This window comes from Onychomys torridus, chromosome 5 (genome assembly GCF_903995425.1).
Source record: "Onychomys torridus chromosome 5, mOncTor1.1, whole genome shotgun sequence".
Taxonomy (NCBI): Eukaryota; Metazoa; Chordata; class Mammalia; order Rodentia; family Cricetidae; genus Onychomys; species Onychomys torridus.
The window spans coordinates 10,840,995-10,858,583 of record NC_050447.1 but is presented as its reverse complement, the minus strand read 5'-3'; the positions used below and the strand labels follow the sequence as shown (position 1 = coordinate 10,858,583).

The window sequence follows — 17,589 nt, the reverse complement described above, 5'->3', positions numbered from 1 at the left end:
CAGCATCCATCAGCTCCAAGAACCTAGCGCTCTCTTCTGGCCTCCTTAAGCACCTGCATGCACATGCACATACACACAGACATACACATAAATAAAAAAATTCCAAATTAAAACAAAATTTTACTAAGAACAAAAAAAAGGTAGATGCACTGGATGGTGGTGATGCACATGCTTAATCCCAGCACTTGAGAGACAGAGGGCAGGCGAGTTTCTGTGAGTTCCAGACCAGCCTGGTCCACTAAGTGAGTTCCAGGACAGCCAGGGCTGTCTAAAGAAACCCTGTTTAAACAACAACAAGAAAACAAAATGAACAAACAAAAACCTTAAAACAAACAAACAAAAAAAGATAGGAGCCGGAGAGATGGCTCAGCTGCTCTTCCAGAGAACCTGGGTTCAATTCCCAGCACCTTCATGGTGGCTCACAATCTACTGTAACTCCAGTTCCAGGAGATCTGACGCCCTCTTCTGTGGGCATCAGCTTCATAATGGTGTGTATATAAATGCTGGCAAAACATCCGTACACATAAACATTAATTTAAAAAAAAAGTATGAGCCAGGCATGCTAATCCCAGCACTCTGGGGGCTGACACAGGAGGTTCATGGGTTCAAGGCCAGCTTGGGCTACAAGGCCAGATTTCAACAACAACAACAAAAAAAAGTCAAAAGTCCTGCCTGAGGTCTAACAGCTGAGAGGATAGAGGGTCAGACATAAGAACAATATAAGCAGACAGACTTTCTGGTGGATAGAGGGTAATATTGTGGAGAATAGAGAAAACACCAGAGCGTGGGAGTGGGCAGAGCCAGGCAGCTCTCAAGGCTGGCTCAGCCAGCCAGTGTAGTCTGGTGGCTAAGTTCCAGGTTCAGTGAGAGACCCTGTCCCAGAAAATAACATAGAAAGGGATCGAGAAAGACATGAGACACCAACTTCTGCAAGACGCCAGCACATACATACACATGCACTCATGTACACACATACATGCACACCCATGTGCACATGCATATACATGCACCCATGTACCCATACACACACCAAAAGAAAAATAAAGAGAAAATAAAACAAAAGGGAAGAGAAAAGAAAAAAGAGAGTATCTAGGAAGAGCTTCGGGTCTACAAGGGAGTTCTGGGGTGGACATGTGGTTTAGATGAGGGTGTGGAGGTCTGGGGTGGACTTGTGGTTTAGATGAGGGTGTGGAGGTCTGGGGTGGACTTGTGGTTTAGATGAGGGTGTGGAGGTCTGGGGTGGACTTGTGGTTTAGATGAGGATGTGGAGGTACCAGTGATGTTCAAGCCCAAACCGAAGAGCAGGGAGGGCCTTCAGAGGTTACCTTCAGTGAGCACTTCAGTCAGAATCATCCCCTGGTGTAAAGACCCTGAGACCATGAGAGCTTGTTTGGAGGTTCTAGCAGGGGAGCACAGCTACTCGTATACCCTTGACATACAGGTGGTGGTGCACACCTGTAATCCCAGCACTCAGGAACTGTGAGTTCGAGGCCAGCCTGGGCTACCGAGTGAGTTCCAGGAAAGGTGCAAAGCTACACAGAGAAACCCTGTTTCAAAAAAACAAACAAACAAACAAATGACCCTGAGACCAGTCCCTACCAGGGTCGAGGGACTTGGGTCAGTAGTGAGCCTGGCATACTCCGACCCTGGGGTTTTTCCCTGGTACTGAGAAAAATGCCCAAAACAAACCAACACAAGCCAAGTGCTCAGTAAAGTGCTAAATAAACCCTGTAAGGCCCGTAACAACAACAACATGATTAAAACCTCACCAGGCAGGGTGATGTGCAACTTTAATCCCAGCACCCAAGAGAAAGAGGCAGGCAAATTCTCTCTGAGTTTGAGGCCAGTCTGGTCTACATAGTGAGTTCCAGGACAGCCAGATTGTGTCTTGACTTGGGTGTGCACTGGGGAGAGACTGGGGGATTGGGGACAAAGCAATGAATCAGCACAGGGCATGAAAAGTGGAGCCATGGACCTGCAGACAGGTCAGATTTGGGGTGGCAGAGGAGGGGACATCATAGAGCCATCAGCCTGAAGCTTTTCCCCACCCTGTCCCTCAAAACATTGAAATGGTTTTTTTTGTTTGTTTGTTTAAGATTTTATTTGTTTATTATGTATACAGTGTTATGCCTGCATGTATGTGTACACACCAGAAGAAGGCACCAGATCTCATTATAGATGGTTGTGAGCCACCACGTGGTTGCTGGGAATTGAACTCAAGACCTCTGGAAGACCAGCCAGTGCCCTTAACCTCTGAGCCATCTCTCCAGCCTGAAATCCGTTTTTTTTTGTTTTGTTTTGTTTTGTTTTGTTTTGTTTTGTTTTGTTTTGTTTAGTTTTTAAAGGTTTATTTTTATTTTGTGTATATGCATGTTCGCCTGCATGTATGTATGTATGTATGTATGTATGTATGTATGTATGTATGCATGTATGTATGTAGTGCCTAGGGAGGTCAGAAGAAGTCATGGATCCCCTGGAACTGGAGTTTAAGATGGTTGTGAACCGCTGTAAGGGTGCTAGCCCTCCGGAAGAGCAGCAAGTGCTCTTAACTGCTGGCCTCTGACCAGCCTTTGTCTTGTTTTGAGGCCCAGTCCATCTGTAGCCCTGGTTGGCCCAGGATTCACAGTAATCCTCTTGCCTTTGCCTCCTGATGTTGGATGACTCCCATGGGCCACCACACACGGCTTTTTCTTAGTCTAGTTTTTGTCATTTTGAGCCAGAGTCTCATGTAGTCCTGGCTAACCTTGAATTTGCTGCATGCTTTAATTGGGGTTCTCTGAAGTAACAGAGCTGACAGAATGAATATTTATATGGGATGTGAGAGAGTGGCTGCAGGCTGTGGTCCAGCTAGTCCGACAATGGCTGTCTCCTGACAGCCCAAGGATCCAGTAGCTGCTCAGTCCATGAGGCTGGATGTCTCAGCTGGTCTTCAGCATGTGTCAGAATCCCGAAGAAGTCGGTCTAATGTCAGTGAAGGAACAAAGTTGTCCTCAATGGCTGTGAGGACAAGCAGGCAAAGAGCAAGAGCTTCCTTCTTCTCCCAAGCCCTTTGTGTGGGCTGCCACCAGAAGGTGAGGCCAGATTTAAGGTGGATCTCCCCACCTCAGATGATCTGGATTTAAGGTGGGCCTTCCTCTCTCAAATGATCTAATCAACCAAAAAAAAAAAAAAAAAAAAACAGCGAACTTTCCCGGGTGTGCCAGTTGTCCAGTATTTTAGTTTAAATGTGTTTGTCTTGACTTCCTAACCCTCCTGTCCCCACTTTCCTGGTGCTGGGATGATAGGAGTGAGCCCCCAGGCTTGGTTCAACCTCATTCAACAGACAGGAAAGCCAAGTCCTAGGGATACTCTGCCTGCCAGCCTGTGGGGACAGTGGACCCTGAGGTCCCACCATTTGGAGAGAAAAAAGTCCCAGTTCCACTGGAGATTTGGGCTGGCCCTTTCTGTCCCTCCTCTCTACCGTCCTTTGCTCAAACCCCAAGGGACTGAGCTGAACTAAAGTTGGGTATTTCTCACAGCAGCTTTCCCAATGCGGCCACCGGCCACTGTGAATTACTCTGCACCACACTTTTTCTTTCTTTCTTTTTTTTTTTGGTTTTTCAAGACAGGGTGTCTCTGTGAAGCTTTGTGCCTTTCCTGGAACTCACTCTGTAGACCAGGCTGGCCTCAAACTCACAGAGATCCGCCTGGCTCTGCCTCCCCAGTGCTGGGATTAAAGGCGTGCGCCACCACGGCCTGGCTGCACCACACATTTTCTTTTCTCTTTCTTTCTCTCTCTCTCTCTCTCTCTCTCTCTCTCTCTCTCTTTCTTTTTAATTCACACACCAAGGCTTAAAGAGAAATTTCTATCATTCTTGGTCGTAGTCTTCTTTCCACAGACCTCAGGTTTAATGGTCTCTTCACTAACTGAAATATGGAAAAATGGGCCTAGTGGAAGGACAGGAGGAAGGACAGACCGGAATGGAATTGTAAATACTTTTTAACCCCTTCTAAACACAGGTAGAAAGGTACAGGCGTATGACAATCAATGCCTTGTACCTGGTGCATTTAAAATACCATTATAATTAATAAGGTGAAACTAAAGATTTAAGTTTAATTTTTAAATTTAAAACCTGTGTAAGAAGCTGACTTCTTCCAAATAAAACAGTGTGTGTGTGTGTGTGTATGTGTGTGTAACTGTGTAACAGTGCACTAGTGTATGCCATGACTGTGGGGACCAGAAGAGGGCCTCAGATCCCCTGGGACTGGAGTTGCAGGCGCTGTTAGCTGCTATGGGAATGCTGGGAATTGAACCCTGACCTGGGGAGAGCAGCCAGTGCTCATTCACCTGTGTTCTTTACCTGTGAGTCATCTCTCTGGCCCTAACAGCACACATTTTCTACAGCTTCCTGTATGTTTTTTTTTCTCACCAGGATAGCAAACTCCAGCAGTCCTCTCGCCTTGCCCTCCTGAGGGTCACCAGGAGGTTGTGTGCCATCCCAGTCAGTGGCATTCACCGCTGGGCTCCTGGAATTTATTAAGGTAAAAAGAAGGCCTGAAGCTCCTGGTGGTTTATGTTCTTGGCTCCAGCAGACTCCAGCCTTGAGGCAAGAAAATCAGGAGTTCAAGGCCATCCTAGGCTACATAAAGTTCAAAGCCAGCCTGGGCTACCTGAGACCCTGTTTCAGAGAAAAAAGGAAAAAAAAAAAAATCAATGATGTTTTGGAAAATCACTAGATGTGTCTGAGAATGTAGTTTATGTGGTAGAGTGCTTGCCCAGCATGCACAAAACCCTGGGTTTGACGCCCCCACCACCACCACATAAAAAGAAATGATAGTTACATGAATTATTCAAACAGGAAGCCAGTGTACGTTATATGATTCTCTGTAGATTGTGGCAAGGTCAGCGTGTGTAACCAAAAAGCCCTGCAGTGGTTAGAGACGTCAAGTCCCTCTTCCTCTATTTATTCTAAGTTCTTATTACGTTTAACTTGTTGATTGACTTATTTAGTGCTTGTGCTTGTGAAGGTCAGAGGACGATTTTCAGGAGCTGATTCTTTCTTTCCACCATGTAAGTCCTGGGTATCGAAGTCAGGTCGGTAGGTTTGGGGGCAAATGCCTTTACCCACCGAGCCATCTTGGTAGTACTCCATTTTTTATTTCTTATTGTTTTAATTTTGGAGATAGGTTCTCAGTGCATAGCCCTGGCTGACCTGAAACTCTTAGGTGGCCAAGGATGGCCTCGGGGTTAGCCTCTGCTTCCCAGAGTGCCGGGATCATGACAGGAGTGCAGGACCATGCCACACCCTTTTTTCTTTGTGAGACAAGGTGTCCTGTAGTTCTGGCAGGCTTCAAATGCGACCTAACGAGGAGGGATGACTTTGAACTCCTGATCAGCGCGGGGGCGTTACAGGCTGGCGCTCCTTCGCCGGTTCGTGGCGTCACTGAAGCTAGACAGGGCCTGGAGCCTGTTAAGCCAGCACCACACTCACTGAGCCACAGCTCCAAACCTGACTTTTCTCCTTCCCGGCCTGGCATCCCAGAAGGGCCCTCGGCGCTTCTCTGATTCTTATTTGGCCTCGGGCTTCTCTGAGCCTCGGTTTCCCTCCTGGAAAAGAAGCGGGGAAATCCTGCTAGTGGGACTGGGGGTCGCTCAGGAGCCCAGGGCGTCGCTCGGGTAGGAACTCCACCCAGAACTTTTCGACGTGACTGGGTCCCTGTCCCCGACACCTCGCCGGCGCCGCCCAGCTCGGCTGCGGGCCGCCTGTCCACGGGGAGGGGGGTGGCTGGGACGCGCGCGCGCGCTGGGTCGCGTTTGTTCCAGGCGCGGGCGCGCGCCGCGCCCTGGGGCTGTTTCCCCGGCACTTTCCTGTTACTTTCCAGCGGGGAGGACAGTTCCGGGGAGGGCCCTGCCCACGCCCGGTGCATAAAGGCCCAGCCCAGCCGGCCGCCACCGCCCGCCGCCAGCCCAGACGCCGTCCGCCCGTTACGCGCCACCATGAGCTCCCACCGCTGCCTCCTGATCGGTGAGACCTCGGGGTTGCGCGGGGCCGGGAGGGAGCTCGCGGGACGTGGCCTGCCGGGGCAGGGACAGGCCAAGCCCGCGCACCTGTGCGCCCCAGAACGCTCTCAGGGGTGCTGGGCCCTAATGGGCTTGCCTGCTGCCCATTTGGAGACTAAGAGAGGGAAACTGAGGCATGGGGGCATGTAAAGAGAGTGGCAAAACCGGCATGGTGACGCACGGCCATAGGGAGGCTGAGGCAGGAGGGTCACCAGTTCCAAGTAAGCCTAGGCTACACAGGAAGACCCTGTCTCTGTCTCAAAAGGACAAAAGAAAAAAAAAAAAATGCAGGCTGCGGGTTGGAGAGATGGCGCAGAGGTTAAGAGCATTAAGAGAGGACCTGGTTGGTTCCCAGCACCCACAAGGTGGCTCATGAGGGGCTGTAACTCCAGGGGACCCAACACCCTTTCCAGGCTCCAGGCACACATGTAGTGCACATACATGCAGGCAAAACACACATACAGCAGTAAAATAAAAATAAATAGGTGGCAACCCCCAGTATGTCCCTGTTGTCTCAGTGCCAGGAACAGAGACCCTCCTTGAGACCTGCCTAGGACTGAGCTGCTGGCTGAAGGGATCTTGCCAGGCTGTGAGTTTGAACTTGGCCTTTGTGGTGACTTTCCCGCCCCACCCTGGGTGCCTCCAACCACTATCTGACTGCTAAGTTACCTAAGTAACTTGATAACAAACAATGAAGAAATGGAACTTGGGGTGCAAGCTGGGGTTACCCTAACCACAATGACTGGCCTGTGTGCCAGCAACAGGTGGCAAGTGGCAGGCAGCTCGGTGGCCTGTGGGCTCTGGAGCTAGGAACTTGAGTCCCATTGGGGCACAGTTGGTGCCAGACAGCTGCAGAGGCCTGCCCTGCTGTCACTGGGCTGGGCCACGGTGACCTTGGCCTGCACTTTCCTCCTCTGTAAAATGGAACAAGACCAGCTGCATTTTACCATGCTCTTCCAAGGACCAAGAGTTTGTACATAAACTTTCTGGTTCACAATTAACTGAACACATCGTGTGGTGTCCATGTCTGCAAACACAGTACCCTGGTAGTAGAGGCAGGAGGACCAGAAGTTCAGGGTCATTCTCAGCTGCATATGGGGTATTAGGCCACTTGAGACCTTGTCTCTGAAAGCAACCAACCAGCCTAGCTGGTGTCTTTAATCCCAGCCCTAGAAAAGGAGGCGGAAAGATCTTGTGAGTTGGAGGTCAGCCTGGTCTACAAGGCAAGTTCCAGGCCAGCCAGGACTACACTGTCAAAATACCACACACACACACACACACACACACACACACACACACACACACACAGAGAGAGAGAGAGAGAGAGAGAGAGAGAGAGAGAGAGAGAGAGAGAGGAGAGCGCGAGTGAGCATGCACACAGAGAATTAAGTGGACACTTCTATCATTGTGATTATTATTTTTCTGGGTGAGATGCTGGGGGGGTCTTTGGCAGGAAGTACAAATGCTGCCCTACCCCCACTCCTGGATTTCCTAAGCCGAGTCCGGTGGCTCCAGTCTGAATCTGGGAATTTGAACCAGATGTGTCTGGGAGCAGAAGGGAGCAGCTGTGCTCCTGTTTGGGTAACTTCCAAGTCTCCAGATGTAGGCAGCCTGGGCAGTGTCTCCAGGGTGGTGGGGTAGAGCCCAGCTCAGCCCACAGTGAGGGAACAAGGAGCCCACCCCTGCCTAGGTGACTGCTACTCGGGTCTGCCTTCCCTTCCCCAGCCTGGCCCAATCACTAATCTTTTTCCAAGCTCCGAGTCTCATTTTGTCTTGGTGGAGATTGGACATGACCCCAGCCTCTTGATGCTGTTGAGTCTTTTCTGGTTTCTTTGGAGACAAGATTTCATGGTAGTTAAGGATGACCTTGAACTTCTGATCCTTTTGCTTCCTCTTCTGAGGGTGGAGATTACAGACTTGTGCAATTAGGCCTGACTTCATTTTGAGCTGTTTGTTTTGTTTTTGAGGCAGGGTCTGGCACAGTAGCTATGTAGCTCCAACCGGCTTTGAATTTGTGATAATCCCTCTACATCTGATTTGTTGTTGTGGTTGTGATGGGGCCTTGCTATGTATCCTTGGCTGGCCTGGAGCTCCCTAAGTACAGCAGGCTGGCCTCCAGCAGAGTTCCACCTGCCTCTGCCTCACTAGAGCTGGGGCCTGAAAGTGTGCATCGCCACGCCCACTCTGCCGTGGTTCTCAGTCTTAAAGAAGTTACTTAAGGGGATGGAAAAATGTCTCAGTGGTTAAGAGTACTTGCTGTTCTTCCAGAAAGTGGGGGTTCAGTTCCCTGCCACCACGCGGTGGCTCACAACCATCTGTAACTCCAATTCTAGGAGACCCAATGCCCTCTTCTGACCTCCCTAGGCACCAGGCAACATACATGCAGACAAAACATCCATACACATAAAAATTAATATTCTTTTACAAAAGTTACTTGAGGGCTGTGAAGAGGACTCTGTCAGTAAATGTCCTGTGTGAAGGACGCACACTTATAATCTCCATGTTGTAGCAGGGAGACTGACAGATCCCTGAGTCTTGCTGGCTGGCTAGCCTAGCCTGCTTGATGAGCACAGGTTCTTTGAGACCCTGTCTCAAAATCTAGGGGGAAAGGCACCCAGGCTGGTCACACAGAGAGACACATACTGGTATTATACTTCAGGAACTGTGAATTGCTCCAGGGCCTATCCTGGAGAGAAGATCATTTTGTGGTCTGTCCCACAAAGAGGAACTGGGTTCTGATGGGGTGGGGGCTGGGGGTGTCCAACCCTATAGTTCAAGAGGAGGAAAAAAGAGGAATTCTAGTTTGAGGGGGATAGCTGCCTGGCTGGGGTGCTCCAGCCTCAGGGAACCCAGTCAGACAAACACTGAGACCCTCTTAGAGACACCGTCTCCCGGCAACTCTGCTCATAGTGGCTGACCCCAGGATCCCCCTAAGAACCTGGCATGCAGCCAGCCCAGTGGTGGGTGAATCACCCAGGAAGTGACTCAACCCATCCCCCCCCAGCCCTTCACCCTAGGGCTCTCTCTAGGACTCCTGTTAAGACCCTCTTCTTGCTGCTGAATTCTCCACATTGGGAGCAACTCTGTCCCCTAGGCTCTCCCCAGGGCCCTTGCTTCTCAGACATCTCCCTCCCTGCTTTCTGTCTGCACTCCCTCTCCCCTCTTCTGAGAGGGAAACAGGACTTCACACCTGCTAGGCCCCCACCTTCACACATACTACACCCCAATCTTTCTTTTGGTTTTTATTTTGAGACAGGCTCTTGTGCCTGTGGTCTGTAGCCCAGGCTAGGGACATTAGTCCTCTTGCCTTAGCATCCCAAGCAGTTGGCATTACAGGGCACTCAGCTTCCAGACTTCCTCTTTCTCTTTTGAGATTTATTTATTTTGTTGTTTTTTGTTTTGTTTTTTTTGTTTTTTTTGTTTTTTGTTTTTTGAGACAGGGTTTCTCTGTGTAGCTTTGCGCCTTTCCTGGATCTCACTCTGTAGCCCAGGCTGGCTTCGAACTCACAGAGAGCCGCCTGCCTCTGCCTCCCGAGTGCTGGGATTAAAGGCGTGCACCACCAACACCTGGCTAGAGATTTATTTATTTTGTGTACATGATTGTTTTGCTTGCCTGTATGTGTGTGCATTATGTGAATGCCTAGTAGCCTTGGAGACCAAAAGAGGGCACTGACATCCCTGGAACTGGAATTACTGTTGTGAGCCACCACGTGGGTGCTGGGAACTGAACCCGGGTCCACTGGAAGTTAAGAGCCCGTGCTCTTAACTGCTGAGCCATCTTCCCAGCTGCCAATTCTTTTTTTTTTTTTTTCTCCTGTGACAGGATTTCACAGCCCTAGCTGTCCTGGAACTCGCTTTGTAGAGCAGGCTGGTCTTGAGCTCACAGAGATCTGCCTCCTGACTGCTGGGATTACAGGTGTGCGCCACCACTGCCCTGCCCAATTGTTTTGTTTTATTTGTTTGTTTTTTTAATTTTCATTTTATGGAGCTGGAGAGATGGATCAGTGGTTGAGAGCACTGGCTGCTCTTCTAAAGGACCTGGGTTCAATTCCCAGCACCCACATGGCAGCTCACAAGTGTCTGTAACTCCAGTTCCAAGGGATCTGACACCCTCACAGAGACTTACAATAAATTATTCTTTAAATATTTTTTCGTTTTATTTTTGTGTGGGTGGATATGTGCATGTGGGCATGTGTGTGTGCTCACACACCTTGACACACATATAGAGGGCTGTTCTCTCCTCCCACCAGGTGGGTCCCAGCTATTAACTTAGAAGTCAGATGTGAGACACGGCAGCAAGTGCCTTTATCCCAGCTCTCTTCCTCCTCCTCCTCTCCCTCCTGCGCCCCCCTCCTCCACACCCTTTTCTTTTTTTTGGTCCTGGGATGGAACCTAGGGCCTCGCTTCAGTCAGGTTCCACCAAGTTACCCAGGCTGTCCCTGGATTTTGTGTCCCTTTTAACTTAAGAGCCTCCTGCCTCATCCTCTGGTCAGTCACGGGATTGCACACTCCTTGCCTTCCAGCCCTGATTCGCTTCTCTTTCCCTGCTTCCCACTTCCTGCCATCATTGTTTTTCCTTCTGCCCCTGCTTTCTTGGATGTCCGTCTCTAGCGAATGCTGTTACTTAAGGCTTTAAGTCCTGCCTCAGAGTGATGCCTGTCAACAGCAGCAGGTACCAGGGCTGTGTTCAGCAGTCACCCCCCTCCACCAGCCCGTGTGGTTGACAGTGGGGAGCTGTGTGTGATGGTGGAGTGTCAGAGCTTGAATGGGATCTGGAAGACATAGTCCAAGCTGTCATTCTTTCCTAAAGAATGACAAGGGTCTGGCCTGGTGGCACAGGCCTGACCCAGCTCCTCAGGTCACTGAGGCAGGAGGATTTCAAGTACAAGCCCAGCCTGAACAACTTAGGACTAAAGTATAAAGAGGGGCTGGGAATGAGGTCCAGTGGGACAGTACTTGCCTGGCATGCAAAGGCCTTGGGATTCTATCCCAGCATTGTGAGAGAACACAATACAAAACATGACAGATCCAATAAGGTGGAGGCTAGAGGGTCAGGAGTTGAAGGTCATCCTTCGCTACATAGCCAGTTTCAGGCCAGCCTGGGCTGCATGACAAACCTCTAACAAACCTGAGGTGGGCAAGATGACTCAGCCAAGTAAAGGAGGCTGCTGTATGTAAGCCGGATGACCTAAATTTAGTTCCAGGGACTCCTTGTAGTGAAAAGAGAAACAACCTCCACATAGGTGTGGTGGCAAACACACATACACACACACACACATACACACACACACACACACACACACACACACACACACACACACACACACACACACACACCCACACACATACACACACACACACACACACACACACACACCCCACACACAGCTAAATGTAAATGTGCTTGTTAGTTTTTTGTCAACTTGACTCAAGCTATAGAGTCATTTGGGAAGAGGGAACCTCAGTTGAGAAAATCCTACAAGTTGGCCTGTAGTCGAGTCTGTGGAATATTTTCTTGATTAATGATTGATGTGGGAAGGGCCAGCCTGCCCCCCTTTTTATTGAGACAAGGTCTCTCTATAGCTCCGGGTGTACTGGAACTCACTCTGTAGACCAGGCTGGCCTCCTACTCACAGCTTTGTTACTGTCTCATGCAGTTTCCCTGTCTATGGTGATGGAAGTGATGACGGCCTCCTTTTGTGGGGACAAACCTTACGTAGCTAAGGAATTAACCTTTTTTTAATTTGTGAGACATAGTTGCTCTATATAGCTCTGGACTATATACTGGACTGCGTAGACCAGGCTGACCTTGTACTCAAGAAATCTGCCTGCCTCTGAGTGCTTGAATTAAAGGCATGTGCCACAGCCCCCAGCTTGACATTGTCTTTTACACTCTATCTTAGTTTGGTTTCTATGTTGTGATAAAGCAACTCCTGGGCAGGTGATCCTGGGTTAAATAAAAGAGCAAGCTGAGCAAGCTGTGAGGAGCAAGCCAGTGAGTAGTGTTCCTCTGTAAATGGACTCTTCTGTCCTGCCAGTCAGTTCTGTCCCACCAGCCCGCTCCCCAAATAACCACACAGAGATTTAATATTAATTATAAATGAATGGCTGATAGCTTAGGCTTGTTACTAACTAGCTCTTACAACTTAAATTAACTCATATTTCTTATCTAAGTTCTAAGATGTGGCTCTTGACTTGTTATCTCATTTTCTACATGTCCTACTTCCTGTGTCTGGCTCTCTCGACTCCTAAGAGTCCTTCTCTTCTTCTTCGAGCTCTCCTTTTTTCTGCAAGTCCTGTCTAACCTCTGTCTGTTCAGCTATTGGCCAGTCAGCTTCTGTATTATCCCAATCACAGTGACATATATTCACATGGTCTCTGCTTCAGTCCCTGGCTCCAGTCTCCTGCCTTGACTCACCCTGAGAAGAGTCTGTAACCTGTAAGCAAATAAACCCTTTCCTACACAGCTTGCTTTTGATCATGTTGTTTTATCACAGCATAATGACCAAACTAAGACAAAGATTTAAGTATAAAAGACAATGTTAAGCTGGGGGCTGTGGCACACGCCTTTAATCCTAGTACTTGGAGGCAGAGGCAGGTGGATTTCTGTGTGTCCAAGGCTAGCCTGGACTATGTAGTGAGTTCCAGAGCTACATAGATTGACTGTGTCTCACACACACACAAAAATGTTAATTCCTTAGCCACGTAGGGTTTGTCCTTACAAAGGGAGGCTACCATCACCTCCATCACCACAGAAAGGGAAACTGAGGGAGACGGTAATGCAGCTAAAGTCTAACATCCAAAAGCTGCCTGTGGGTTCCTTTTTCTACCCCACAGGCCTGGAGAGCCAAGAGCCCAGCGACCTGTGTGCAGACCTGTCTGGTGCCCAGATCCTGGATAGACCACTGTGGGTACCACCCCTCTACCTGAGTTTTGTGGTTTTTCTCTTTGTTTTGTTCTTAGGGCAGAATCTCAACGTATAACTTAGGCTAGTTTCAGACCGCACCTGGGAACTCTCGTGTGGCTTTCTGTGTGCTTTGCTGGTTTTGATTTTTATACTTTGTTGTTTTAGAGATTGAACCCACGTAGCCTAGGTTGGTCTTAACCTTGCCAGGTAGCCTAGGATGACCTCCAACTTCTGATTCTCCTGTACCTGCTCCCAAATACTGGGATTATAGGCATGTACCCCATGCTTTACTTTGTGAAATTTGTTGTTGCTGTCTGCTTGTTTGTTTAGTTTTTTTAAGGTTTGTTTATGTGTTTTATGTATATGGATGTTTTGTCTGCATGTACATCTGCATACCAGAAGAGGGCATCAAGATTCCATTACAGATTTTTTGTGAACTGCCACACGGGTGTTGGGAATTGAACTCATGACCTGGAAGAGCAGCCAGTGCTCCTAACTGCTGAACCATCTCCCCAGCCCTGGTTGATTTTTTTTTTTTTTTTTTGAGATGGGGTCTCGGTATGCATTGTAGCCCAGGGTTGGCCTTGAGCTCCTAATTCTCCTGCCTCAACATTCTGAGTGATTGAATTATAAGTAAGTCCCATTAGTCCTGGGAACTGGGGCTTGATATCTTGAGTACTAACTACAGAATCTCAGCCTGGGCAGGGTCAGCACCCACTGCCCACAGATGCATTGCTTTGGCCTGCTACCTCTGCTCTGGGATCCAGCTGACCATCCTCTGCTTTGTTACAGTGGCAGTGGTGTGCATCCTGCTGAGCCTGTCAGGAGCTCAAACCGAGAAGGATCGGAGTAAGTCCATTGCACACGAGGGCTCCACGGCCGGGGCTGGGGGCACGGGATCCCACTGCCAACCACAAGCCTCAGGAGGAGAATGGGCAGCTGCTGGGGACGATAAGGGAGGGCCTACTCACACCTTTCTAAGATTCTGTTCTGGGTGCCCCCCTCCACTGGGCCTCCTTTACTTTCTTACCAAAGTGTCTGTCCCCACAGACTGTCCCCCCTGGAAGTGCCCCCAGCACTCAGAATGTGTCGATCAGAGAAGCTGTCGATGCAAAACGGGCTTCTCAAGTGTCGAAGAGCTCATCACTGAAGCCACTGGGAGCTGTGACGGTACAAGGCTTGGGGATGGGCACATTGAGAGATGACAAGGTGTGGTCTGGGGCCAGGGGTCTCAGCTTCATCAAATACAGAAAAAGAAATCAAAATGGGGAGGCAAGACGTGAACAAGTAGAACGTCCTGAGAACTTGGCTTTAGGACTGGGGACTGGGAGGCTGGCTTTCCATTCCACCCCCCAGGGGACTGAAAGGAGCTGGCCTGCTTGCAGCCTTCAGGAGTAGCTAGCTCAAGCTATAGCCCAACCTTGTGAGCACAGCCCATAATTTCCCTCAGATGCTGACACCGCAGTCCTAGGCTGTCGTCAGGTGGATGTGGGAGTTCCTCAAGAGAACTCTCAGATTTCGGGAGCTAACCCTCATGCCTGTTGTGTTGTAGACATCAATGAGTGCTTGCAGCGCAGCAATGTGATCTGTGGGCAGTTCGCCACGTGCCATAACTCACCGGGAAGCTACAACTGTACATGCAACCAGGGATACCGGCTCCTTTCTGGGAAAACGCACTTTGCTAACAAGAGCGAGAACACATGTCGAGGTAAAAGCTTGGCAATGCATCCGCCTCATCCACATCAGCTTCACGCTCACCAGCATAATTACTACAGCAGCCACAAGGCAGGGTCCTGATGTTGGTTCTGCCCCTGTGGTTTGCTCTGGGTCTTGTGTCACAGCCACAAGCTTAGAGATGTAGGGAGGAGGGGACATTTGGGGACACCCCCCCCCCCCCGGCCGGCTGGCCGGCCTCATCCTGATGATACCTGTGTATGACTCAAAAAGCCCAGTTTAATTGAGTACTGTGGATCCAACACTCTGGAGTTTGAGGCTAGAATATGAGTCAAGGCATGAATATGTAGTGAGTTCCAGGACAGCCAGAACTATGTAGAAAAACACTGTCAAAAAAAAAAAAAAGCCAGGCCTCTGCCCTTTAATCTTAGCACTCTGGGAAGCAAGCAGATGTCTATGAGTTCAAGGCCAGCCTGGTTTACAGAGGGAGTTTCAGGACAGCCAGGGCTACACAGAGAAACTCTGTATCGAAAAACCAAACAAACCAAACAAACAAAAAGAATTCCCCATGCTTCTTTCCCCTGTGTCTTCTGTCTGTCCTAAAAAGGGGTTTGCTCTGTATTTATTAAACAGCACAGAAAACATAGCATGGGAAAGGAATGAGGGATTGATTCTCTACAGAAATCTTTAACAGAATTTTACAAGGGAAAATTTTATTTACCCAGAACAGCAAATATAATGGCAAGCAGACATTGCCAGCCTGTATCCACATGTTGTTTACAGCATTTATGGTGGATATGTGTTGTATAAAGTTGTTTCCAACCTATTGGTTGTTTTCAGTAAATGATTACCACATACTCACACACAAAGACACACATACATTACTCTGGGGTCAGGAGCATGGGAGAATACATAAGATTAAAGCTGTGCATTAGCTTAGGCTGTAAAGCTGATTACATGGGCAATCCAAGGCACGTAAGGTTGGTAACGTTCTCTTAAACACAGGTTAAACAGGATGACAGTAGGTTAAATACATACTCTTTTTTTTTTTTTTTTTTGCTTTGTTTTGTTTTTTCGAGACAGGGTTTCTCTGTGTAGCTTTTGTGCCTTTCTTGGAACTCACTGGGTAGACCAGGCTGGCCTCGAACTCACAGAGATCCACCTGGCTCTACCTCCCGAGTGCCGGAACTAAAGGCATGTGCCACCACCGCCCGGCTAAGTACATACTCTTAAGTGATATCAAGGCAGATTATTAACTTGATGGCAAAGATCTGGAAAAAGTTCATTCTCTTTGAGTGCAAGAGATATTTTCAAAGCCAAGTGTGTGGTACTTGCCTTTAATCCCAGCACTTGGGAGGCAGAGGCAGGTCTTTGTGAGTTTAAGGCCAGCCTGGTCTACAGAGTGAGTTCCACAACAGCAGAGCCACATAATGAGACCCTGTTTCAAAGAGAAGGATGAGAGAGAGAGAGAGAGAGAAAGAGAGAGAGAGAGAGAGAGAGGAGGGAGAAGAGAGAGAAGAGAGAGAGAAATGGATTTTCAGAAAAATGTGTCACTCTCTGAAGTGGATCCAAGGAAGGTGACAGAAAGCATCCCGATGCCCTGGCTGAGCCATCACTTAGCACTCCAGACTCCTGCCTGTAACCCTTAGAGGACAGGCCCACCTGGATCACAGGAGCCCTTGGGCCACATCCTCTGCTCCTTCTCTACTACTTGGTTCTGGAAGTTCAGAAGTTCCTTCTGCTCATCTGCATCTCATTTTCATAAGTCAGCATCCTTCTGCCCATCTACATTTCATTTGTATAAGCCAACATCCATCTGCCCATCTGCATCTCATTTGCATAAGCCAAAAGGATGGCATTCCGAATACTCTGCCTCTACCACAAGCACGTTCTACTGCAGTGTCTGCCCTCTTCCCAGCACCAGTGGACACTGGGGTGACACCTGCCCCCTCTAGGAGCCATACAGTTACTGCTGCGCCTGGAAACCTCCCTAAGCAGCCTGCTACAGTACACCCATCGACACAGCCTGGAGACCCAGGAGAAAAGACACCCAAGGGTAGGCTGCATTCTCTGCCATTGCTCCTGCTGGAAGACCACACTTGGTACCTGGACCCCCTTTTTGGTCAGCCTCGTCCATTGCTCCACCCAATCACCATTCTGACCATCCCCAGGAATTCCGGTTCCTTGAAGACAGCATAGAATGGTGTGGCCAGATTGGGCAGGGTGACATCAAACCTCCCCCCCCCCCTCAGAGAATTGAAGGTGAGCACTGTTCAAGGAAGGTGTCATGGAGGACAGTACCCCAGAACCCGCTCTCACCTGATGTGTCTACTGCAGCTGCCAGGTCAGGCAATTCAGGGCAAGGAGACAGGGTTACACTCAGTGCACCCCCAGGGTAGCGACCATGACAGGAGATAGGACAGAAATACCTATTACTCTTACTCCCATGGACACAGCTCCCTTTCTGGGCACTGTGATATTGAAGGGCTGGCTTCAATAGAATACCTGTTTTTACCCTCCATAACTTCAGTCAAGTGATGCCTGGCTGCACATCAGCTTGTCACCGCACAGGCTGGCTCCCTCTGTGCGGCACCCTGGCCCATCTGGTGTTACCCCTTCTATTGAGCTCCTTTCTAGAGGGGGTAGCTCGAGAGTAAGTCTCAATCCTTCTCCGTTGAACAGAAGTCTGGGGAGTGAATGAGGTGGCGTGGTCCTGAAGGTCCCTGGAATCCCACATAAAACTCTCTGAGGGAACGATACCTTGTAAGAATGGAGACAGGCTGCCATGGGGAATACGGAGTCACCCCTGCACCAGCTCCTAAGGGTCATATGTGGCCTTTGCCCCAAATCTTCAGGCCAGGATACTGATAGCTGCCACACCCCTACTTCTTTTCACATCTGGACAACAGAGTCAGAGCTACCACGGACCTTATGTGATGCCTTCATATGAATTAGAAGGGGGTCTGCC

General features: G+C 49.2%; 1 protein-coding gene across 5 annotated transcripts in view; it reads left to right on the top strand.

Moving 5' to 3' along the window:
• Positions 1-17,589, top strand: part of Adgre5 (adhesion G protein-coupled receptor E5) — a 64,181-nt gene that overhangs the window by 37,753 nt on the left and 8,839 nt on the right. For 2 of the 5 annotated variants that reach the window (XM_036188261.1, XM_036188260.1), the window contains 6 exons: positions 4,413-4,521; positions 5,863-6,005; positions 13,740-13,796; positions 13,998-14,117; positions 14,500-14,655; positions 16,540-16,677. In XM_036188261.1, the coding sequence (XP_036044154.1) occupies positions 5,978-6,005; positions 13,740-13,796; positions 13,998-14,117; positions 14,500-14,655; positions 16,540-16,677 (499 nt within the window). In that variant the 5' untranslated portion in view covers positions 4,413-4,521; positions 5,863-5,977. Of the gene's footprint in view, positions 1-4,412; positions 4,522-5,488; positions 5,657-5,862; positions 6,006-13,739; positions 13,797-13,997; positions 14,118-14,499; positions 14,656-16,539; positions 16,678-17,589 lie in introns of those variants that run through there. The other 3 variants (XM_036188264.1, XM_036188262.1, XM_036188263.1) reach the window with 3 other exon arrangements.